The sequence below is a fragment of the Phyllostomus discolor genome, chromosome 1 (assembly GCF_004126475.2).
Source record: "Phyllostomus discolor isolate MPI-MPIP mPhyDis1 chromosome 1, mPhyDis1.pri.v3, whole genome shotgun sequence".
In the NCBI taxonomy this organism is placed as follows: domain Eukaryota; kingdom Metazoa; phylum Chordata; class Mammalia; order Chiroptera; family Phyllostomidae; genus Phyllostomus; species Phyllostomus discolor.
This window is the reverse complement of record NC_040903.2, coordinates 174346189-174372565: the sequence shown is the minus strand read 5'-3', so window position 1 is coordinate 174372565 and position 26377 is coordinate 174346189. Positions and strand designations below refer to the sequence as shown.

General features: G+C 41.5%; 1 protein-coding gene across 1 annotated transcript; it reads left to right on the top strand.

Annotated features, from left to right (window-relative positions):
• The first annotated feature begins 6604 nt into the window (after positions 1-6604).
• MTFMT (mitochondrial methionyl-tRNA formyltransferase) lies at positions 6605-25648 on the top strand. The gene is made up of 9 exons (XM_028506726.2): positions 6605-6868; positions 8639-8848; positions 10681-10803; positions 12795-12897; positions 14370-14445; positions 17999-18090; positions 22259-22337; positions 23198-23280; positions 24879-25648. Exons 1-9 carry the CDS (start codon positions 6648-6650, stop codon positions 25068-25070), a joined length of 1179 nt encoding a protein of 392 aa, XP_028362527.1. The 5' UTR covers positions 6605-6647; the 3' UTR covers positions 25071-25648.
• Positions 25649-26377: the final 729 nt, after the last annotated feature.

Genomic DNA, 26377 nt, shown 5'->3' with positions numbered 1-26377 from the left:
AAGAGTATATATATATATGTTCTCATACAAGAATTTCTGAAGTAACCAGTTACTGATATCTAAAGCGCAAGGAAATCAGGGCTGAGATTTCTGAGTTTCCCTCAGGGCCTCAAGGTGGCTGATGCAGCTCCAGCCATTATGCCCAAGTTCCAAGAAGAAAAAAGGAAAAAGCAAAAATGGACCATAGGACATAATGGACAAATAACCTCCCCTGGAGTGAATCCAGACAACAGTGAGAACTATGGACGAGGGCTGGCAGCCCCAAAGGCTTCACGGTGGCGGAGACTGCTCTGTCTTTCCAAGTCAGCCCACCCTGCTCCGGGGGTGGGGCGGGGGGGCGAGGGGGGCATCCACCGTCAGCTGGCACCAGCAGCAGGGTGGCCACACCCTTGGCTAGCTGTTCATTCTTTTCTTCACTTTCATAAGCATCACTTACACTCAGAAACCAATTTAATGGTTTAATTTAAACAATAATTCTCTCAAGTTTCTGGTAGCACATCCTCTTCTTGGCAGAGAAAACTTCATGGAAAATAAAATTAAATCTAAAAGCGGTGATGTAAGGAAAGGTAACACACAGGAGCAGAGACACATGTATGAGGACACCCACTGCAACTTTAAGATGGTAAAAACCCCTGAACGTTCAAGAACAGGGGAGGGGTTGCATCATAGTACCAACGGGACAGCATATTTCTTCTAGGGGCCAATTTTTATATTAAACTCTGAGGGGCCAGTTTTTATAGTAAGCATAGAATGGGATTAACAAGGGCATTTTTGAAAATGTGGGGCAATTAAGTCCAAAATTATTAGTGCTTCAGCACCGGCCTGATGTCTCCGTCTGCAATGGGGTGGCTGAGAGGACGGGTGGGTGTCCATCTACACACTGAAGTGAGATGATCTGAGTGAACAAACGCTCTTTCTTATTTATTTATTTGTTTGTTTGTTTGTTTATTAGAGACGAGGAAGGCAAAGGCAGGGAGAAAGAGAGGGACAGAAACATCAGTGTGGGAGAGATACATCAATCGGTTACCTCTAGCCCAACCTCAGCGGCGGACCTGGCCTGCCACCTAGGCATGTGCCCTGACCAGGAATTGAACCAGAGACCTTTAGGTTCACAGGCCAGTGCTCAATCCACTGAGCCACACCAGCCAGGGTGAAAAGTGCTTTCGACAGACATGTTTTGCTAGAAGCATTTCGGGAACAGTTGCGAAGTATTGGAATTTTGGGCGGAAACTGATGTGATACATGACACATAGCATGTACTTCCTCCGTGGAAGGTCGTTCTGCAGCCACCGCCTCCACCCCTTTCATCTCACCTGTGTGTCCTGTGAGGCTTCCCATGTCATTGGCCCCGCTTTAGAAAGCTAAATACTTTGTATGTCTTTGACCCCTTGTTTCTGGTTACACTATAACTAAATATCTTCTTCAGTCCCTGAATAAATCAAAGTCCAACGGCGGAATAAAATCAAAGTGCTTGGCCTTTTGCTTTAATTATAGGAGATACTGGAAGCTTAATCATTCCCATAAACCACACTCTGAATAGCCTCCTCTGGAAGAGAACTCACCCAGTGTGTTGGAGGAAGGTCAGAGTGTGGTAAGTCAGGCTGGGGCGTTACTCTGCTGAGTGTGGTTGCTCCCAGCTCCCACAAGCAAGTCAACATTCTTTAGGGAAGCAGAGGGGGCATACAGTCAGCCCCAGTACTAAAGAAAGCACTTCAGACAGTGCAGTTAGGACTATTTCACTAGTCAGAGTTATATTACAATCTTGCTGTGAGGGCAAAGGCCTCTGGTAGTCCCACCTTAGAGATTCACTTTTGGTGAATGGCTAGATAATAGTGATTTAGTCTACATTTTTTTAAAAAGAAAAGAAAGTTCAGTTAAAAGGTCACCGAGACTCTTGGCTGATGTCAGTTGGGTGAGTGGGCGATTAGTTTCCAAAACAAGTAAGTCTTAATCCTCTTAAAGTTTATCAGAACATTTTCTAAGCATTTTTATAGGAATCATAATTTCTTTCCAGAAGGAAGTTGTTAATTAAATCATTTAAGAAGGAAAAAATTTCTGTCCTGCATCAGATTTGGGACAATTTTTCTTTCTTTTTAAAAAATTTTTCAACTACAGTTGACATTCAATATTATATTAATTTCAGGTGTACAGCATAGTGGTGACAGCATAGCGGTTAGGCATTTATGTAACTTGCGAAAGGAGCGCCTGATAAATCTGGTACCCACCTGGCACCACACGCGGTTACTGTGGTGTTATTGACTATATTCCCGAAACTGTACTTCACCTCCCGTGATTGCTTTGTAACTGTCAATTTGTACTTCTTAATCCCTTTACCTTTTTCACCCAGGCCCCTAAACCCCTTCTCACCTGGAAACCATCAATTTGTTCTCTGTGTCTATGAATCTATTTCTGTTTTGTTTGTTCATTTATTTATTTTGTTTGTTTGTTTTTTGATTCCACATATGAGAGCATATGGTATTGGGACAATTTTTCTTTTAAAGCCCCTCCTTTTGGCTCAGATAATTTTTGCAGATCTGTTTTGGTTTAAAAAAAGAAATCTCTTTACATCATTTAATTTCTTGCCTAGTTGATCACTTTTTACATTTTTTTTTTCACAGAGGCAAGTAGGCATACCAAACATACCCAACCACTGTTGCCAGAAGTGTTTGTACCCGTGTAAGTATTATTCCTTTGTTAAATAAAAGCCTTCATGGCCAAAATATTTTCTGAAAGAAGGGTCTATTGGGCCATATGCTAGCCAGAAAAAGGACCAGGTCCTGGGATATACCATCTAAACTACCAAAAGCAGGGCTGGATGGAGGGGACAGACCCGTCCATCATCCTGGAGCTGACGGGGCTCTTGGAAAGGTGAAGTGGGTGGGTTCCAGGACAAGAGTGACAAGGAGACATTTCTGAAACGTCCTGAGTTAAATCACAGCAGGCCGGAGGGTGGAAGGGAGAGACCAGAGGTTTGCCGGTTAACAACTGCAGGGTAAAACCAACAAAAGACTGCTTATATTACTGAATGTTTCAACTTTGAATTAACTTTCAGGTGGCTATTTCTGCAGTTATCTAAAGAGAATAGCCAGTAGCCACTGGCCCCCAGGAGCCTCTACTTCTTGCTTGTACATGAATGTTCCAGACTGCTGCCCATGACCAATCCTAAAGAACAAACACTTTTTCCTTGGATTCTGCAGATCTTGCACAACTAGCACCGCTTCACCTTGTCCCACCCCCTTTATCCATTGCCAATGTGAATTCTTTCAAAAAACAATTTACGTCTTTCTCCCCCTACCTGATTATAGAGAGGCTGACAACCCCAGGATAGAGGACATGTTGCTTTCTCTGTCTAGCCCTGCAGCTGGTGCTTTAGACTTCATGCCCCAGCACCTGGTCCTTTTCTGGCTAGCATTTGGTTCAATAAATCTTTTCTTTTTAAAAAGCGTTTGGTCATGAGGGTTTTTTGTTTAACAGATGCATAGTCTGTGAGAAAGAAGTATTTATGTTCTAGATTCATTGTGGACAATATTTATCTTTCCTTTGGTAGTGGGCAATATTTAAATTTCCCTTGGTTTATTAGGTTGACTGTCAGCAGCAAAGGGATAGCTCCTTATCCCTAAACTGCTCCTCAGTCTTGTAGTCCCACATCTTGCTTCCTGCAGATGTCATGTGACCTCTCCGGTCTCTCTCCTCAAGGACAGACACCCAGTCCTGCTGGCCCACCCTGCCTCTCTAGTGCTCCCAGTGTCCTGCTGGGGAAGACTCTGTTGCATGGAACAGCCTCATTAGTATTTCTCCATCATCTGTGGGGTATGGGGCATGGCCAGAGTGTCCCAGTCTGTCCCCAGCGGGTGGCCTTGCAGCCCCAGGCCTGCTTTGCAGAGAGCCTGGACAGATTTGGGAGTGACATCTCCTACTGAGACCACAAAGGACAGTAACAAAACAGACGGCCTAATCAGAATCAGAAACTCTGCCATTTTTGTGTTATCCAGCCCCAACCCCATCAATGACTAAAATTGTTGGCGAGCAGCGCCTCCTTGCGGATTTATGCTGCAACCACAGGCAGGAGATGGTAGTAGTACAGTACATGGAACTTTTCACTGAAGGCTGCATCCCTAAAGGCTCCGCTGGGCTGTGCCTCTAGGTTCGGTTTCTGCTCCTGACATTGGTCCAATGCATGTGTATGGCAGACCTTCCCCTGGTCAAATGTGGCATTGTTTCCCAGGCCATATTCAGTTCATGTGGATTCAGGCATCCGCCACCTTACCAACCAGAGCTCTGACCATTTTCCTCCTCATGCCCCTGCTCCATGTTTCCCAAGGCTCGGGCTGCTCCTCCTTTTTAACTCTTAAAGACAAAGAGCTGATTACACACACACACACATACACACACATGCACTTAATATGGCAGGTCTCCTCACTACTCAGAAGTCATACGCAAATAGTTATGGTCAGGGTTGAATGACAAGGAACACGGAGAGGAGCTGTTTCCTGCTCCCTCCCACTCCCGGATCAGCTTTTGTACACCCGCCGCCAGTCCTGTCCTGGAGGCCAATCCCACGTTCTAGAGTTCTACCAAAAGTCTTTACTTGCCTGGCTCACCACTTCCATTTCAAAACATATAAAGCGGAAAGATCGTCATGGTTACCACAAGCAAGTCATTCTCTGTCAATGACACTGCTCTTGTGCCGCTCAGACTCAGAACCTGGAGTAATATCATTGATTTAATGTGCACACATTCTCCATTCATCAGGGAAGAGAAATTTGTGGAAACTGGAGCAGCAGCCAAATTAGCAATATCTTGGATGTGCTTTCTGGATGTCCAAATTCATTACCTAAAACTCCCTGCCATTAGGCGTTTTCATCTTCTCTGTGTACTTGACAGTAATTCAAGCAGTGGATTTGTCTGGGCTTGGAAGTGGACACTCCTCCCCAACCCCATGCATCCCTAGCTTACTACCAAGAATTTCAGAATAATTTCCATTTTATCATCCTGGGAAAACTTCAATCAATACAATAATATTATTTTCAATAAATTAGAAGTCTGCTGCAAATCAAAATTAGATGTTGATGGCAAGCAGAAGCCGTGTGGACATCGGCCCCTTAAACTGAGGAGTCACCATGTGGTCGGCAGAGGGCGCTGTGAACAGTTCGAGGCAGCTCTAGGGGACAGCTGCTGACAATGGAATGTGACAATATGGGCTCTCGAACTCAAGGAGAGAAATGACATTAACACAAACATAAAGAGTTTATACAGCCACAGTTTAGACAGCAGCCGAGTTCTAAGGTGAAAACCCAAATGACTATTTTGATTGTATTTATAACTCAGGCTGTAAGGGAAAAGATAATTTTTTAAAGATATTAGACTCTTAGCCTAAGAGAGGGTACTGAAAGAGAACTCAATTGAAAGAGTAAGAGGTTTGGGGCCCCATCTCACTCTCCTTCTCATATATGATCAGATGAGAAGAATCACTGAAAATATAGTCTCTCCCTTCCTCTTTGCCCCTCTCTTTCTATTCAAGTTACAAGTGAATTTGCCAATATCTGTGTATACACTAGACAACTTCCCTTAGTAACTCCAAACTGCATAACAAGCAAAAGTCCCCACAGAACATCAAGGGGATGCATGCAGAAAGACTTAAAATCCATACAGGCAAGAGCTCAGGGGAGGGTGTCTAACTTGGTATTGAAGAACGGATAACACTTAGAGAGCAAGGGAGATGGGGAAGGCATCTAGGAAGAACAGCATGAGCAAAAGCATGGAAGCAGGGATGTGCGAAGCTCATAATTTAGGAAACAGGACTGGTCTAGGGTCACTGGGTCTAAGCCTGTGTGATGGGGAAAGTTGGTGAGAGTGACTAGAAAGGAACCTGGTCTTCTGTAGCCAGGGTGTGTGACCACATTCAAGGAGGCCACTGCATGAGCCTCGGGAATACAGAATCTAATCACTAGAGGTCCTTAGAGGTCTTCTAAGAACACCTCCCGCTCCCAACTATTTTCCCTACGAATCTCCTATATGGTATCCTTCTGTGCCTTTGATTCGCCAGAGTGACTATGAGAGCAAGTAACTGAGCCACATTTTCCACAAGTACAAAATAAGGACACCGACTTTCACAGTACATAGGATTGCTGTGAATGGTTAGGATCACACTTTGGAGCTACATGGGCTAGCTGTAAGGACCTTAGGCCTCGCATTCTCTTTAGTAAAATGGTTGGAATAATATCTACCTGGTATGGTTGATATGAGGATTAAGGAACTAATCAAAATGCTTAGTCAAAGCACGGCATGGAGTAAATACACAGTAAATATTAGTTATCAAGGTTGAGAAAACTACACAGCATTACGGAAATAAATGAGATTTCATTGTCTGAAACACATGATTTGTTCACAAGAGTCCTTTCGGGAGATTAGATAAATCGTGCAAATAAATGCAACAAAAATCACGTGGACTCTTAAAACCCGCAAATTTCTTCACCATCCCCAACACGACTGGCCACGCCTCCAATCAGACAGACCCCGCCCACAATCGCTGACAGACCCCGCCCGTGGGGGGGTCCTCCCCACCCCTCCGGGGTCCCGCCCTCGAGCACAGCCCATTCCCTGTAAGCGCGACGCGCCTGCGCGGGGTAGGCAGCCTCGCGGAAGCAATGAGGGTGCTAGTAAGGCGCTGCTGGGGACCTTTGCCAGGTGGTGGCGGCGCTGGCCGAAGGCCGAGCCCCCAGTGGCGAGCGCTGGCCAGGCTCTGCGGGTCCCCTGGCGTGGAGGACGGCCGCGGCGCCCGAGTCCGGAAGAAGCCGCCCTGGCGGGTGCTCTTCTTCGGCACAGACCAATTCGCCCGCGAGGCGTTACGGGCGCTGCACGCCGCCAGGTACCGGGGCCGGGGTTTAGGGGGCCGGGCTGCAGAGGGCGCCGATGTCGAGGCTTTGCGGCCTTTCCCGACTGCTTGCACTGCATTGGGGGAAAGCAGCGGCGCCGGAGTTGGGTGGGCCCAGATGTCGGTGAATCCAGGCGCCCAGAAGGTGCGCTGCAGCCGCCCTGGACTGTCCAGTCCGCAGCCCACGCTCCAGGCCCCGTACGTTCGTTCTCCGAGCACTGTCCGGCGCCCTGCGGTGCCGTGCCGGTGCTAGCCGCTTTGCGGGCCTCACCTCCGTCCAGTCCTACTGCCTCCCAGTCCGTTTGCCTGTAACGAAAGCGGAGCTCAGAGAGGTTAAGCGATTGCCCAAGATCATCATCAGCTGAACTGATTGGGACTAAAATGGGGTCTGACTTTAAAGTCCTCCCCTTTCTACTTCCTCGGATTCATCCAATTTGTACCCTCGGATCCCTTGGGCTTCTTAACAGGCGCAGGCCTCCCCTTGCACACCCATGTCTTATTCCGTCGCTTGCCGACTGCTCCCTGTATACAGCCAGACCTAGTTTTCTGGGGCTGAAATGAGGACGTAGTCCAAAAAACGACCCGTTGTCAAATGAATAAATGTATAAATCAGAACTCTTAGGTATATATTTAGTATTTCTAAAATTTAACAAATCTTGTTTACTGGAAAAAAATTATTTGCGATCCCACCTGTCCTCAAAGCCCGTGATATGAGGTGGCTACACCCGTCTATACTGCTCTGCCTCCTTTCCCCAACCTCCATTTCATATTCCCCCCCTTCTTTTTTTCCGGCTGCATCCCGCCCACCACCCCCACTCATTTCTGTCTTCTCACTCGTCAAGTCTCCCCTACAAATACTGTACTTCACAGCAGTCCTTCATATTGACTTCCTTCTTAATCCCCTTGTATCATATTCCTCCCTCCACACACTGCCGTCTGTACACACACCGTGAACCACTCCCTCCCTACGTGCTGCCTTTGCACACCCCCCATAACGCCCTCTCCGCAGGCCGCTTTGTCCATATTGCCGCCCACAGCTCTCACTGCATGTATCCTCCTCACCCTGCCGCAGATGCTCCACTTGGAGGACTTGTAGGGCACTCCTACATTCTCCTTTTCTCCTAACTCCTCAACATGAGATGCAATACCTGCTAAATAAATAAATGAACAGCCCCCTGGGAGATAGAATACTATACGGCAAGTAAAAAGAATGCGGTAGTGTTGCATGGAATGATGCCCATGGAACACGTTTTTCCGCCAAGTGTTTATTGTTTGAGTAACACATAATTATGGTACAAAATTCAAAAGATTCAAAGGATATGCAGTGAAGGGTCAATTCCTCCCACCTCTGTCTCCCAGCTCCCAGTTGCTCTCTTCGGGGACAGCTACAGTTTTTAGTTTCTTGTTCCAGAAATGTTTGTTGAATGTGTGATTAACCTATTTTTCCAAAGACTCCCATAATAGCATGTATAGTGTTAAGAGGGGTGAAAAACAAAAACAAAATATGGAGTAGTACACGTAATATCCCAGTTGTATGAAATGTCTATACTGTATGTTTCTGTCTGCATAAGACATTTCTAGAGTCATGCTGTCTAAACAGTAACCACTAGCCACATGCAGCTCTTTAAAATAATTAAATAAAAATAAATACTCAGTGGCTTTGTGAATTTGATCATAGAAATACCGTAGAAATGTGTGAAGTAGTTTAGCTTCGAGCTGTCATCTTAACACTGTCACATTTTCTTCCAATCCTCACAACCTAAGGGAAAACAAAGAAGAAGAGTTAATTGAAAAATTGGAGGTGGTCACCGTGCCTTCCCCGTCACCAAAAGGACTGCCCGTGAAGCAGTTTGCGGTCCAGTCTCAGCTGCCAGTGTATGAGTGGCCAGATGTGGGATCTGGAGAATATGATGTTGGAGTGGTCGCTTCATTTGGCCGACTTTTGAGTGAGGCTCTTATTCTTAAATTTCCCTAGTAAGTCTTATTTATAAGGAAATACAGTATAGAGACCTTGGTCTTTATATAGGGACTTGGTATCTATAAGATGCAATGACTTGAACTCTAATTCTGCTCCCTTTAGTATTTTCTCTTAAAATAAAAATTTTTATTAGTGGTATGAATTATTAAAGTGTATCTTTATCATTATCTATGGGCTTTCACCCACCCTCATTTTACGTTCCGTGTATATGCTGACAACTCCCCAATCGGTCCCTCCAGTTCAGATCTCTCCCTGAACTCCCAGCCCCTGATACCCACTGTCTCCTCGACAGTCCCGTTTGGATGTCTAGTAGACATCCAGCATTCAGAGGTCCAGAACTATATTCCTGAACTTCCCCCCAATCTGCTCCCCCCCACACATTTTCATCTCCACAGGTGGCACCTCTGGCCTTCTAGTGGCTTGGTCCCTGAACCTTAGAGTCCCTCTTGATTCGTCATCTCATACCATGCGTACGTCCATCTGGAAACCCTGTTAGCTCTGCCTAGAATCTGACTGTTTCCCGTCATTTCCACCGCTGTCACTCACCCGTAGTAGCTTCCTGACTGATCTCTACTTTCGTCCTTGGTCCTCTCAGTCTTTACCAGTGTGGCAGCCAAAGTGACCCTTTTAAAGCATAATTCAGATCAATCACTCTGCTCGAAATTCTCTGGTCGTTTTCCATCTTACTCAGAATAAAGTTGAAGTCCGTATATTGACCTACAAGGACCTGCCCACTTGGTTTGGTCTCCTGCTGGCTCTGGCCTCATCTCCTGGTACTGTTCCTCAGGTTCACGCCACTCAGCACACTGGCCTCCCAGCTGTGCCTCCATCTTGCCATCGATTACCTTCCTCAGAAACTCTGTACTTAGGGTTCCCTCAGCCTGGAAAGCTTTTCTCCCATGTATCTGCTTGGCTGTTTGTTTACATCCTCATGTTTTTGCCCACTGTCTTCTTACTGATAAGACCTTCTCTGACCACTATTAGAATTGTAATCTCCTACCCGATAGTCCTGGCCCTTTCTCTGCTTCATTCTTGTCCACAGCCCTTAACACCAGCTGAACAACTTTTTACATATTTTGTTTTTTAACACTCATCTCCCACTCTTTGCACATAAGCTCCCTGAGGGCAGAAATTTTTTTTGTTTGGTTCACTGTTGCTTGTATCCCCAGGATCTTAGCCCATTGCCAGCACGTGGATTGTGCTCAGCTAATACTTGAATGAATGAGACTGAGCTGCACAGTAGAACTTAGAATATAAGACTCTCTCATATACGCACACTCTCAAGTGCATGCTCATGCTGGTGAAGCCCTCATTAAACTAATGCCAGATCAGTAAACCTTTTAAGTGACTCATTAATGGGTGAGGGGTGTGTTGGGATAAACAGCGAAGGTGACGGGGATTCACAAGAAGCTCCTTTAGGCATTCTGTATGCGAACTAAGAGAAGTGAGGATGCTGATGTAACTGAACTATAAATACGACTCACACCCTCCATGTGGTGCCCGCATAATAGGGTTTGGGTGGTTTTCATACAGTAAGAAAATGCTTTTTTTGTTTTTATTTTAAAAACTCCTAGACACCGTGAGCTGCTGTGCATGCGGCATCTTTGGAACAATGAATAGTTGTTCCTGCTCTGTTTCTAGTTAAGTTTCATTGGTCTCGTGGTAAGAGAGTGAACCTAGCTTTTCTGATAGTACAAGACCAGGTTTAACTGTTAGTTTTTTTAGTTTTCCGGAAAAGTTTAATGATGAAGAGTAGAGTATTAGTTTAGGTAGCGGCACTAGGTGGTGCAGCCCACTTGCATGCTAATCTCTGCCTTTTCCGACTCAGTGGCATACTGAACGTCCATCCCAGCTGCCTCCCGAGGTGGCGTGGTCCCGCCCCTATAATCCACACCGTGCTCCATGGGGACACAGTTACTGGAGTAACGATTATGCAAATCAGACCTAAAAGGTAGAGTTTACTTTTTCTTCTTGAGATTCTTTTGGTGATTTTGAATGTTGACATTAGACTGTTTGTGGGGGTGTAATTTCGTAAGCTCCAGAGTTCTTCCTTTGCTTTTGTCCTCTTTCCATTTTTTCCTGGTTTCTTACATAAGCCACACGTGTTTTGGTGTTTATGCAGTATCTCTTTAAAGCCCTCTTTAAAGTATCTCTTAAAAGTATCTCTTTTAACTTATTAATTGAAATGAATTGTATTATTAACAACTGGATTTTTATCAAATATATTATGTAAATGAGAGATGGATTTCTGTGTGTTAGTTGTTATGAATCTCGTTCTGCTGGCCTTGGCCTCAGTAGTCAAACTATGGTCTAAAAATTTTTGGAATCTGACATAAGAATATATTGTATGCCGCCTTGGCTGGTATAGTTCGGTGAATTTAGTCCCTACCTGTGAACCAAAAGGTTACCAGTTCAATCCCCACTCAGGGCACATGCCTGGGTTGCAGGACAGGGCCGCACAAGAGGCAACCACACACTGATGTTTCTCTCCCTCTCTTCTCTCTCCTTTCCCCTCTATCTAAAAATAAATCAATAAAATCTTTTTAAAAAGATTATATTATATACCAATAATTGTCTTAAACATTTAATTTTTTGTTACAGCTATAATCTAAGGAGCAGTTATTTAAAATTGCTTCAGAAATGTATTAAGCCTTTCTTTGCCAACTGTCACCTAATGTTCCCATTGAAAAGAATAGTTCATGAGTTCACAAAAACGACACAGTATCTGGGGTTTACTTTAATTTACTTCAGAAAAAATGGCGTGGGCTAAATAAAACAAGAGTGGCAAAAACTTTGATCATTCCAAAGTTTGGATAATGAATATGTGGTGAATTAGACTGTTCACTATTTTTCTGAATGTTTGTAATTTTTCATAATAAACACTTTATCAAAGCTCATATGTTAAAAATAGAATTAACACAATCACAAAGTTAAATATAAATATTCAAAACAAAGCATATTTCTAGTAAAGGCTAATGGCCAGTATTTACAGAGCTTGCTGTAAAATATAGGACTTGTGGGAATACAAATACTTATACCTACTTACCATCAACAATGATTACAATCCATGCAAAACTCTTGTCCTTTGAGAAAGGAAATATACAAGAGAAAGAACTAACTGAAGCCCTGACTGGTGTGGCTCAGTGGGTTGAACGTTGTCCCACAAACCAAAAGGTCACTGATTTGATTCCCAGTCAAGGCACTGCCTGTGTTCTGGGCCAAGCCCCAGGCTGTGGGCATGAGAGAGGCAACCAATCGATGTTTCTCTCACACATTGATGTTTCTCTCCCTTTTGTTCTCTCCCTCCCTTCCTCTCTCTCTAGAAATAAATAAATAAAATCTTTTTCAAAAAAGAAAAATTATTAATTTCTTAATTGTACTTCCTTGGAAAAGAAATTCCTTACTCTATGCTTTCATTATACAAATAGACATTTTTTTCATACCATTTATTACTAATGGTAGAATAACTTATAATGGCAATGAAATCCCTGATATGCAACTTCATACCTTTTTCCTTTAGGAAAAAATAAATCTAAAATCTAAATACAGGCCAGATTTTACTCACCCTTCTTTGAAATTGATGTTTATCCCTTGCTAATTAATGGCGAGCAGTCAAATCCATGGCCAAGGGTAAACTATCCTTATGATATGTAAACACTCGCGTTGACAAATGTTTTTTTTTTTAATTCTTTTTTTTTTTTTAAGATTTTATTTATTTTTTTTAGGGAGGGAAGGAAGGGGGGGGGGGAGAGAGAGAGAGAGAGAGGGAGAGAGAGAGAGAGAGAGAGAGAGAAAGAAACATCAATGTGCGGTTGCTGGGGGTTATGGCCTGCAACCCAGGAATGTACCCTGGCTGGGAATCGAACCTGGGACACTGACAAATGTTTTGATTGTAAGAAGCTGTCAGTAATCATGTTGTTGCTGTTTTTTATCTTTTGGCAGATTCGATGTGGGCCCAATACTCAAACAGGAAACCATCCCCGTGCCCCCCGAGAGCACCGCGAAGGAACTGGAAGCGGTGCTGTCCAGACTGGGTGCCGACATGGTACGGTTCCCTGCTGCCCACAGCCTTCCATCCGTCACCTAGTGCATCTCCACAGCCTTCCGTCCGTCACCTAGTGCATCTCCCACGTGGTTGTGATGAAAAGCCAATTCAGTGCTATGTAATTTTAAGGGTTTTTTTTAAAGAGTGATTTCCAACCCTGACTTCCTAAAAATTAGCGTGGCATTTGTGATCTCGTGTAAGTCTTTGAGAATTTACACAGAGTGGGTACTTCATAAAGGTTTTCAAATGAAACACGGCCTTATATGGGCCATGTTTGACAGTGAGGCTTTAGCCAGGCGGTTTTTACCCTCTTCCATTTTATGGCACCCCCAAACTCATTACAAAAACTCTGTGCCACCCTCAAAGTTAGACTTTTTTGCCAATTTGACAAAAAATAGACATGATTGTGGTTCATTCACACCAGAAAGCTATTGTTGTTTCGGCTGTTGTCTTTTTTTTTTTTTTTTTTTTTGACAGCCTAAGGGAAAAGAGGTGAGTGCCCCTGAGTCAGGTGTTGCATGTTTTAAGAACTCTTGCAGCACACCATTGCAAATCGCTGTTGTAGACTATTCTTCCCACTTTTATTCTCCTCAGTCAGTTAGACATTCTTTTCATCCCTGTCAGACTGAACCACCTGCATTTCCCAAGTGATGCACAGCTTTCCTGCAGGCCCTGCTGTGCCTGTGTCCTGGTCATTTGGGTCCATGTGCCCTGGAATTCTGCTGACCCCAATTGTAAATGTACTCCTTGGCTTTGCATAGCTCACTGAATCCGCCATATACAGTAGGGTCTGAGTACTTGCTGAATCATTTTCATATGAACTAGTTAATTTTTTGTAAAGGAAAAATTTCCCCCCAACTATTTGTATAGATGGTGCTTCCTACTGTAGGCACTCACCTCAGAAATGCTGTTATTATAGTGGTCGTTTACTGAGCGCTGGCTTGTGTGCCTGGACTGTCCTAGATACTGTACAGACTTGTTTTTTAGTTTCCCAGCAAGCCTTGGAGGTAGCTCTTGCTGTTGACCATTTCACAGATGATGATGATGTTGAAGGCCACAGACAAGTAAAATAACTTTTCCACAATGACACAGCTAGTAGGTAGTGGAACTGGGGTTTTAATCCAGGACTGTATGATGCCAGAATACACTCTACCACTGTGAGGCTCCACTGCCTTCCCCACTGCAAGGTGAGGGTGTGCATAATTGAGCATGCTGTGTCCTGACACCGAAAGTTTGTACAGGCAGGCAGAGCTCAGCATTCGCTGGAAACAAACCAGTGGGCTGACTCAGTGGAGAGCGTCATCTCTACGGCAGCCCCGCCCAGTAGACACGTACGCTTGTAGCAGAACCCAGTCTACTGCCTTCCCTGCCACATAGCTCTTTCAGAGCTGTCCATAACTTTGTGGTCCTGACTTGTGATGTATTTCTGCTTTTGTTCTTTTCATCTTAAGTAAATTGCTCTCCTTTTTTAGCTTATTTCAGTTTTGAAAAATTTGCCTGAAAGTTTGAGCCGTGGAAGGCAGCAGCCAACTGAGGGGGTGACCCACGGTGAGTGAAGGCTGCCGAGACTCTTGCCTCTCCCGGAGGTTTGTTTGTGTCAGTGGCATCCGAACAGTCTGACTTCTGCATTTGCGCTTTTCCCTTCATTTTGACTAAAGGTTGAATGCCCACTTGTGTGTCCTTTTCTAAAGAATGGTTGGTAGGCTCTCCCTCTCCCTCTTAACACGCAGCCTCATGAAATATTGGAAATTTTTTCCCTACTCTTTCTGTTGATTAGATTCAGGCTTAAAGTTTTTGGAAAGAGTATTTTGTAGATGATATTGTGTTTCAGAGATATTTGTTTCAGTTCATTTGTAATTTTAAGGATTGCTTTTTAAAATTTACGACTTAATTTTATTTCTTTAGTGTGCAAAACATTTACATTGTTTGAAAGTTAAAACTATTTAAAAGGATACACTCAGAATAGGCTTGCCTCTGTCCCTTCTAAACCTTAGGATGGTCACATCAATAAGCCATAATACCAGGTTGCAGCAAGGCTAGTGAAGCTTAAGTTTGATCACTTGGTTGAGGTGGGTTTTTTTCAGTGTAAAAATGTGTTTCTCCACTTGGAATTAGCAGGTAATCTGTGGAGTGATACTTTGGCACCATGCAAAAATCCTGTTTCCTAAATTTTTCACACAACAATTTTAGCATGGATTGACGCTCCTTCCCTGAATTAATCCTTTCACTAGGGACTGCAAAAGGGGTTTTCCAACTTCTTTTACATTTATGTTTTTTAAAGATTATATTTATTTATTTTTAGAGAGAAGAAGGGAGGGAGAGAGGGAGAGAAACATCAATGTGTGGTTGCCTCTCATGCACCTCTATTAGGGACCTGGCTGGTAACCCAGGTCTGTGCCCTGACTGGGAATTGAACCAGCGACCCTTTGGTTCGCAGGCCAGCACTCAATCCACTGAGCCACACCAGTTGGGGGCAACTCCTTTTGCATTTGATAGTTGGCATTGTTCTGTAAAGAAGAGCTTTTTCTCATTAACTGAGGGTGAATCTTAGTTCATCCTAAAATAGCAGGATAGATGCTCATTTTTTTTCTCTAATTGTCTATTTGTAGACTCAGGAGATGGTGCCATAATTACCTTCAGTTATGGTGGCAAATGAGGTTTTTAAAAATTATATTTGGTTCATGGGTCTCCATTTATTGGGTTTTACAGTTAATTGCATTCATGATTCTTTGTGCTGCTCAGGTTGCCACAAATTGGCCAGTGGGAGCCTCTTAACACCAGCTTCCACATCCTTTTGACGCCTCCCCAACCCCTCCCCACCTTCCACTCCCGGAATGAATTTTTGAGTGCTTCCTGAATTTCTGTCACAAGATGTCCCAGGATCGCCTTGTAAATTCTCTGTCACACATGGTTCATTTTAGTGGAGGATGGTGTTTAGAAACCCCGTAGTAGAGGTCCTGGTTGGTGTACCTCAGTGGATTGAGCACAGGCTGCGAACTAAAGCATCACAGGCTCTATTCCCAGTCAGGGGACATGCCTGGGTTGCAGGCCAGGTTCCCAGTGGGGCAAAGTGAGAGGCAACTACATATTGATGTTTCTCTCTCTCTCTCTCTCCCTCCCTTTCCCTCTCTAAAAATAAAAATAAACTCTTTAAAAAAAAAGTGTGCAAGATCTCAGATCCTAAAATATGAAAGAAAGAAAAAGAAGAAAGAAAGCAAGAGAAAGAAAGAAAGAAAGAAAGAAAGAAAATAACCCCCTAGTAGAATAGTGTGCTCTGAGAAGAGGTGTCAAGGGCCAAGGGAGGCATTATAGCTTTAAAATATTTAAGTTCATATTTTTTGATTCAGATTTTATCTGATTCAAATTTTAAATTACAGGGATTTTTATATATTTTTTCTTACACTGAATATCTTTTTTAAAGTTAATACTACTAACCTGTTTATTTATTTTTTCCATGCATAAAATAGTTTAAAAGTTACAACACCTGTATTATTACAAATAGTAAAACTACTAAATAGGATTTAAGATTTCTCTACAATTTTTGTTGTTGTTTTTTGTTCTTAGACTATATCCTACTAAGGGTACATAGTCAGAGTGCTATGTTCAAAACTTACTGGAGGTAATTATTTTTTCCATATGATTTTGTTTTCTAGTTTGGTATGTAATTGGGCTTATTTGTTTCATTTTGTTTTTAATTTTCAGGGTTGCTTTTTTCTTTGTGATTAAAGTCTTATTTTTGAATAAAGCAAACATTTACATGATTCAACAGTTAAAATTATTCAAACAAGTATGTGCAGATAAGCCTCACTTCAATCCCTAGCTCCTCCAGTCCCGTGCGCCTCCTTCTGTGAGGTAACTGTTTTTGTTAGTTTCTTATTTAGGTGCCCAGTTGTTTCCTTTGGTCCAAATAAGCAAGAATGCAGGTGTTGGAATTGATTCTTCCTCCCCAACCTCCCAAAAGGTGGCATAAAATACACACTCTAATGCACCTGTGGTTTTTTACCGAACAGCACACCCTAGAGGCCATTTCCTATCCATAAGAAGAGGTTTCCCTCATTCCTTTTTATGGTTGTGTGGGCCTCACTTGTGACCTCCTGTTGGCGGACATCTGGGCTGTTTCCAGTCTTTTGCCATTTCAAATAATGCCGCTTTGAATAACTTTATGCGTATGTTACTTTCTACTCTAATAGATAAAAATTTGCATCTTGGAGTGTCTTTAAATCATATTACTCCTTGAGTGAGGTTAAGGATCTTTTCATATGTTTAAAGATTTATTTGTATTTCTTTTTTCTGGGAAGGGTTTATTATATCTTTTGCCAAATTTTCTATGTGGTTTTTGGTCTTTTTCTTCTTAGTTTTTAGGGGTACTTTACATTATTGATATAAAGAAATCTATTATCTTGTAGATATAAAGTATCTATCTACCGTATTTTTCATACTATAAGATGCACTTTTTGCCACATTTTTTTGCTTCAAAATTTTTCCCCTATTTTCCTCCTCTAAAACCTAGGTGCCTCTGGGGTCCACACTGTAAGACACACCTAGGTTTTAGAGGAGGAAAAATAGGAAAAAAAATTTGAAGCAAAAAATGTGGTTAAAAAGTGCGTCTTATAGTCCAAAAATATGGCATTTTTTAATAATAGATATAGAGTATCCCAAAAGATGATAAATATATATAAATGTTATATTTGTTTTGTAGCTATTTGTCTTGTATATCTATGTAAATAGATATAAAGTACTGATATAATACTTTTGGTTTGTCATTTGTTTTTTTGACTTGACTTACAGCATTGCCTTTTGTCTAGCAAGTTTATTTTTATGTAGTATAACCATCATCCTTTCCTTCACTTGTTTTTGGATTTTGAATCATAGTTAGAGGATTTATTTCTATACCTAGGTTATAAAGAAATTCACCCATGTTTTCTTCTAGTACCTGTATGACTTATTTATTTTTACTTTATATTATGGAACATTTCAAACATTTTCAAAGTTGAGAAAATAGTATAATGAGTTATCTTGTGTCAGTCATTCAGCATCAATAGTCATCAATTCATGGATACGGAGCCTGGTGTTCATTCTTGCCGTTGGCTTTGTCTTGTAGCCCCTAAGATTTCTGCCGGCACCAGCTGCATAAAGTGGGAGGAACAAACTTCCAAGCAAATACTCAGGCTTTATCGTGCCATTGGAAACATAGTAAGTTGAAAGTCAGATTGCAGTTTTACTTAATTGTGTGTGTGTGTGTGTGTGTGTGTGTGTGTAAATATGTAATTCACTTTCAAAGTATTTTTAGTAATGAGTCTCATAAACTAAACCTAAAAATCCTGAAATTCATTTTTTTAAAAATAATGTTTGTGGTAAAATGTAAAAACATAAAATTTAGCATTTTAACTACTTTAGGTGAGTGGCACTAAGGAACCTCTGATCTTTAGTTTGTTCATCAGAAAATTAGGGCTGATATGATGTATATAAAGCATCTAGTACAGTATATGGCACAGGGTAGGTACTCATTAAATATCTGCTATTATTTATTCATTAAACAAAATATTGAAGGCCTTTGTTATATCAGACGTTATTCTAGGTACTAGAGATAAAGATGATATAGGAAGAAAGACAACAAATAAGCAAATAAATAAAAAATATCAGCATATTTTTATAGTGTGCTGATATTTTTTATTATACAAAAGTATACTGTGATAAGTTCTTTGATGAATATTTTAAATGGATAATGTGATAGACTGACTAACTGGAGGTTATTTTATTTTATTTTAGGTTTTATTTATTTTTAGAGAGAGGGGAAGGGAGGGAGAAAGAAAGGGAGAGAAACATCAATGTGTGGTTACCTCTCACACACACCCCAACCAGGGACCCAGCCTGCAACCCAGGCATGTGCCCTGATGGGGAATCAACTGGCAACCCTCCAGTTTGCAGGCTGGCACTCAGTCCACTGAGCCACACCAGACAGGGCTGGAGGTTACTTTAGATTGGATAGATGGCGAAGGCCTCTCTGAATTGACATTTAAGCTGAGAATTGAAAGAGAATAAGGAGCCAGCTATGCCAAGATCAGGAAAAGAGCATCCCAGGCAAAGGTGCAACTAGTACAAAACTAAGGTAGACAAAAGCAGTTAAAGACATTACAAGAAAAGAAAACTAAAAATCTATATCCCTTATGAATATAGAGGTAAAAACCCTCAACATAATTAGCAAACTGAATCAAACAACATATAGAAACGAATTATACACTATCACTGAGTGAAATTTATCCAAGGGATACAAGGTTGGTTCAACATACAAAAACCATATTAATAGAATAAGGAACAGGAGCTACAGAGTTGTCTCGATAGATGCAGGAAAAGCATTTGACAAAATCCAGCGTCCTTTCATGATAAAAATGTTCAATAAATTAAAAATAGAAGGGAATTTCCCCAACCTGATAAAGAACATCTACAGAAACCCACGGTTAACATGTTTAATGGTGGAAGGCCGAAAGCTCCCCCCTGAGACCAGGAGCAAGAGAAGGCTGCCTGCTGTCACCGCTTCTGTTCAACCCCGCCCTGGAGGAAATAGCCAGAGCAAGTAGGCAAAGTTGGGGGTTAGGGGGAGGTGACCAGATCTGAAAAGAAGAAGGAAAACTATTTCTATTGGCAGATGATGCAATCTTATATAGAGAAAATCATAAAAGAATCCCCCAAAAAACTGTTAGAGGAAATAAACAGTCAAGAAGACCTAAGTAAATAGACCTCTGTGTTCATGGATTGGAAGACTTACTGTTAAGATGGCACCAGTCTCCAAACTGATTACAGGTCCAACACGATCCCTATAGAAATCCTAGGTCACTTCTTTGCAGAAATTGACAAGCTGATTCTAAAATTGATATGGAATCCCAAGAGGCCCAAAATAGCAAAAAGTTCTTGAAAAAGAAGAACAAAGTTAGAGGACTCACATTGCCTGGTTTCAAAACGTACTACAAAGCCACAGTAGTCAAGAAGTAAGGTACTGACATAAAGGCAACCATGTAGTTCAGTGGGGTCGAATTGAGAGCCCAGGAATAAACCCACACATTTATGGTTGATTAATTTTTTTATAAAGGAACCAAGACAATTTGATGGGAAAGAATAGTCTTTTCTCTACATGGAGTTTGGACAACTGGATATCCACAAGCAAAAGAATGAATTTGGGCTCCTACCTCACACCATTTATAAAAATGAACTCCAAATGGATTTGAGACCTAAATGTGGGAGCTAAAACTATGAAATTCTTGGAAGAAAACATATGGGTAAATCTCAGTGACTTTGAATTAGACAGTGGTTCTTAGATATCTAATGGATAGACAACCAAACTAAAAATAGGGAAATTGGACTTTAAAATTAAAAACTATAGGCCTTCAAAGAACATTCTCAAGAAAATGAAAAGACAACCCACAGAACAGAAGAAAATATTTGCAAACAGGTATCTGATAAGGGTCTAGTGTCCACAGTATATGAAGAACTCATTATAGCAAAAAGACAAATAACCTAATTAGGAAATGCACAAAGGATCTGACATTTCTCCCAAGAAGACGTATAAATGACCAATAAACACATGAAAACATGATCAACTTCTTTAGTCATGAGGAAAATGCAAATCAAAACTACAGTGGGGTACCACTGCACACCTACTGGAATCACTGTGATTAAAAAACAGACAATAGCAAGTGCTGACACAGATGTGGAGAAATTTGGAACCCTCATACACTGTTGGTGGGAATGTAAAAGGTGTAGCTGCTATAGAAAACAATTTGACGTTTTTTTTAAATGTTTTATTTATTTATTTTTAGAGAGGGAAGGGAGGGAGAAAGAGAGAGAGAAACATCAATGTGCGGTTGCTGGGGGTCATGGCCTGCAACCCAGGCATGTGCTCTGACTGGGAATCAAACCTGCGACACTTTGGTTCGCAGCCCATGCTCAATCCACTGAGCTATGCCAGCCAGGGCGACATTTTTTCCAAAAAGTTAAACACAGATATATTACTGCATAATGATCCTTATTTCTGCAACTCACCTTTTTTTTCCACTGCGAAAAGCTTGTGCTAAAACAAAAGAAGTACTTTTCTTAGAACCAGAAGTGAAATTTGATTCCCAGAGCTTCCAATTACTAACTAAGAGCAGGGCCCTTATCTTCTCTGAGCTTCTGCTTTTTCACCTCCAGAACAGGGTCAATGACTCTGTCCACAACTGTCAAGATCAAAGGAGATAAACTGAATTGAGCTCCTTGCAAACATATGATTTTGGTGGTAATGATGGTGAACACTGAAATGACTGTTTTTACCATCCGTTTCCTTTCTGTAATGCTCTGACGATCGAGGAAGATAAGCTTTACCACCTCAAGAATAAGAACTGTGTATTTGATTTCATTCCCAACATATTTATAGTTCTCAGTATACATAAATCTTGTTTTAGTCAGTAAGCATGTTTCCAAAGCACATTGAGCCCTTTGGAAGAAAAAAGTCACACACATGAAGAACCTGTCATTGGGAGCAATATGAGTAACGCAAAATGAGTCAGCAACTTGTAGAAGAGGGTATTATATAAAAATGTGTCAGACATAAGATTATGAACACATATGTATGAGCTTTTCTTCAAATCTAATTTTTTAAATTTAATGTTCAGCCCTGGCTGATATGGCTCAGTGGATTAAGCACCAGCCTGCAAACCACAGGGTTGCTGGCCAGGTCCCCAGTTGGGGGCGTGTGAGAGGCAGCCAATCGATGTATCTCTTGCACATCGATGTTTCTCTCCCTCTTTCTCTTTCCCTTCCCCTCTCTCTATAAATAAATAAATTAATTAATTTTTTAAAAAATGAAATACTATGCAACAGATAAAAGGTAAAATAGATAAGTGTGTACTAATGAAAAGTTGTCCACTGTCTTATGGTTAAGTAAAAAAAATTATAAAACTATAAGTTCTAGGTTTTTAATAATAATATTTGTTTAAAAAAAACCTTGTTTTACTTGCCCACGTCAAACTGTTAGCAGTGGGTACCTCTGGGGATGGGAGTACAGAATACTTTCACATTCTAAATGTTTTAACGTAATTGCTCTAATGTTTACATTTTTATAATGTACATATGTTTTTAATTAGTAATATTAATAAAGATATGAACATTGATTTAAAATAGTATTTAATGTTAAGATCTTAAGAATCCTGGAGGCTGATGTAGAGGACCGTGTGTATATTCCGTTCCGTAAGATTTGGAAACTGAGTTCCCAGTTTCCCTGCAACTGGGAGACAAGTCAGGCCCAATCAGCGCAGAACAGGTTTAGTTGAAAAGGGGTTGAGGGCTGAGGGTATTTCTTTAATCACACCTTCTTTAATTATATTTGCAGATTCCGTTGCAGACACTCTGGATGGATAATACCATTAAACTTCTGGATTTGGTAGAAGTTAATAGTTCAGTCCTCACTGGTATAAACTTTTGAATAGCTAACATGGAAGTTTTTTCACTATAGTCTGTTTGAAAATGTGTCCGTTTTACTATAAGCCACATTTACTTGAAATAAGGATTCTTTTCGTTTATTTTGGTTCAACACCGATAATAACTTTACATTCATTTAGTGTTCGTTCAAATGTATTTTCTCATTTAATCATCATCGGAACCTGGGAAGTAAGAGCAGTGTTACAATCCCATTGTTAAGCTCTGTGGTTTCCTACACTAAAGTTTTCCAGGGGGGGTGTGCAAAATGACTTGGTTAATTTCAGTCTGGTAAATATCCTAATGAAAATGTCTGGGCAGCTCAGTGAGGCTCTTAGGCCAGGGTAGAGCAGGCCTGTTCTGTCGTCCATCAGTGCCCCCCAATGTGGTGGACTGAAGGAGGGTGAGCCACAGCGGGCGCTGCTGCAGTTCAGAGGGAGTCAGAGTTCCCCAGAAATCTAGGAATTGGGATTTGTTTGCTCATGGATGAAAGAGCCAGCTTAGAGCCTAAGCCTCCTGTATCTCTCTCCACTGGTAGCTAGTTATTTTCCCCAAATGGTCAAAACTTTAAGATTTGACATTTTTAGGTTCATCTCTGAGAAACTAGGTAAAGGACACATTAGCTTCTTATCTGTATGTCTGTATGGGAAGCTTCTCTTTGGGTCCGAGATACACACCGGGTGCCGTGGCTCCGTCTTAAGTTTTGGGTTATGGAGACAGGTCATCAGCAGATGTGTTCTCTCTAGTGTCAGTACTGCCTCCCAGGACGTCTTTGATCTTTAAGAAGCACAGTGAAGTTGTATAATTATTCTTGCTCTCTCATGTCCTTTTTTCCCCACCCCTCATTCTTTAGACCCAAAATTAACAGGACAGGCTGTTATTCCAGGATCCATAATATACCACAAACAGTCACAGATACTTCTGGTTTGTTGCAAGGTACATTTTCTTTAGTTATCATATTTGTTTTACTGATTTTATAGTTTGTATCATTTATCATTTTTAATTAGGGCTTCACCGAACTACTTGTCCATCAGATTCAGTCAATGGACAGTTTTTCCTAAGAAACAGCAGAGTCTTGCCCTGGCCATGTGGCTCATTTGGTTGGAGCATCTTCTCATAAACTGAAAGGTCACTGGTTCGATTCCCTGTCAGGGTACCTGCCTAGGTGGCAAGTTCTGTCTCCTATGAGAGACAACCATTCAATGTTTCTCTCTCACATTAACGTTTCTGTCCCTCTGTCTCCCTCTCTTCCCCCTCTCTAGAAGAATAAGCATGTCCTCGGGTGATGATTAAAAAAATAAATAGTAGAATCTCTTGTATAATTTTTTGAAAGTGATGAAATTTGTGAAGGCATTATTAGTCAAATGGTGAAAGGATATTCAGTAATTTTAGTGCTTCCTTAAAAGAAACTTCTATATTCTAGCCCAATTTAATTAACAAAGCTCTTGTTTAATTAACAAGTCATCTTGTTAGTAGGGCTGTCATAAAAGTCGTGTCAGAGTACTGAGCTGAACTACCATGCGTGTGTCCCACTTGCTTTTACTGTTCAACTGTGGCTAGATGGGAGATTTTGTAACAATTTAAAATGACTTTGGAACCATTATTGTTTCATAAGACAAGGGTGTTTTCTTAAGAAGTGTTCCACATCCCTTCCATTTCCTTCATGTGGTGTTTATGTGAGAAGTTTCATACTCATGGAGGGGTGTTTAAACTGTGGTAGATCAAAATGACCTACGCAGACTGCAGACACCTAACTCCTACCTCAACCTTTCTTTGTGTTTCTTCTGGAAGAACATTGGGTGCATATGTCTCGTCCTTGTCTGGCTCTGCAGTTTGCTGTCATAGAAGAAGCTGGTGTTGTTTGAAGATGTGAGCTTTAAGTCCCACCAGTTATGTCACTTTGGACCAGTCACTCATCCTCTCTGGGCATTAGTTTTCTCTTCTAAATTCAGTTTTCTCTGTGGCTGGTTTTGGGTCTCTCTACCTTTAGAGTGGTTATATTTTGATGCTCAGTCATAATAAGATACATGGACTCACTCTGAATACTGTAGAGTATCATGTAAAAATACCTTTTTATTCTGCTCCCTCTCTGTTTACATAGGTCTATACAGACCTGTACATTTGTTATCACTCCTTGGTAATAAACTTCTTAAAAAATATTTTTTTTTGATAGAGGAGAAGATAGGGAGAAAGAGAGGGAGTGAAACATCAGTGTGTGAGAGGAACATCGATGGTTGCCTCTTTTGTGCCCCCAGGTGGGGGCCTGGCCAGCAACCCAAGCCTGTGCCCTGACCGGGAACAGAACCAGAGACCCGACACTTTGTGGGACGATGCCCAAGCCCCTGAGCCAGGCTGGCCAGGGCAGGCAATAAACTTTTGGAGTCAAAGAATCGTATGTTACAGTGCTCTTTGCCACTAGACATTCAGTAAAGGTTTTTTGGTGAATTGATTTGTTTTCATGATGAAGTTGTATAAACCAAAATTTGTGTAGTTTTACTACACTTCATATTCATTGTTTGTCTTTTGCCCTTTAGGATGGCTGGATTGGTCTTCGGTCAGTGATGCTCAAGAAAACTCTAACAGCTACTGATTTCTACAATGGATATTTGCACCCCTGGCACCAGAAAAATCCCCAGGCTCATCCAAGCCAGTGCAGGTTTCAGACTCTCAGGCTTCCAACGAAGAAGCGGGGGAAAGTTGTTGCTGTGCAACAGTGCATGAAGTAGTTAGGAAGAAGGTGGACAAGACCTTCCATATTTGTAATTTATTAAAAGCCTTATTTACAAGGAGTTACTTCGACTTTCAAAGAATATGACACTATTGGAGAACAGAAGATTATTGTCAGAAAGATTGATTACCTCACTTTCCACTCTTTAACAGTAATTAAAAATAATTTTTCTACCTGAACAACAAAAGAAGCCTTAAATAAAATTTGTATTTATGTCAAAGGTAAGGAGAGTGTATCTTTCCCTAAGAGCAAGTATAACTAACTGGTATGCATATGTACACTAAAGAGAGGTGCCTTTAAAAAAAAGCATCTATTAAATTTTTAAAATTTATGTCCCCATTGACTATGTTTTCATTTTAGGAGTATTTAATCTGCATTTCTGATTATCAACAAGTAGTAAAGTCAGTTTTTTAAATTCCTCTACCATCTAGTTCCCATCAATTAGTAAACAGGTAGAAATAATCTCTCACATAGATCTTTACTATAAATTCACATTTTACATCTAGGTTTTCTTGGAATAGGAATATCCTAATATTTTTTCAACTTATTTATGCAATAAAAGTTACTGAGCATCTGGTCTGTGCAAACTCACCTTCTCTGTCTCTAAGAGAGTCAGGAACTTCTGGAACAGGTGCCCCCTCCTGGAAGTGTGCCCCCTACTGGGGACCTGGCCTGCAACCCAGGCATGTGCCCTGACTGGGAATCAAACCAGAGACCCTTTGGTTCATAGGCCGGCACTCAATCCACTGAGCCACACCAGCCAAGGCCAGCTATTGAATTTTTATTTGAGGATATTTACATATCAGTTTTTCCCGCCTAGATTCTATCAGTGAAAATCTACCTCCACTCATCATTCATTCAAGAACATTTATTGATAGGGCAGTCATATAATTGATTATCTAAATTAGGACAGGTTTGTGAGTAAAAGGAAGTACCTGTAATAATTACTCCTGGACCAGAGGCATAAACCAGGCCTCTCCAAGCACACCAGGTTGTGTGGACTCCATATTTATTGGGCACTTTCTGTGTAACTAGCCTTTAGGCTGGTTGCTGGTTGCTGGAGATGAAGCAATCAGATGATACTTGGGATCTTCAATCTATTGGGGAGGCAATCATAGCAAATACAATACCTTTATAAGTGCCACAGTGGCGTCATGGAAGCACTGAGCCTCCCGCAAGGGAGTCAAGGGAGGCTTCCCGGAGGAGGTAAAGCTGAACCTGAGGTTGTAAATGATGAGTTCACTCTGCAGACTAAGGCCTGGAAGGGCGTAGTCTATCATGTGCAGAAGCACAGAGTCAAAGAAA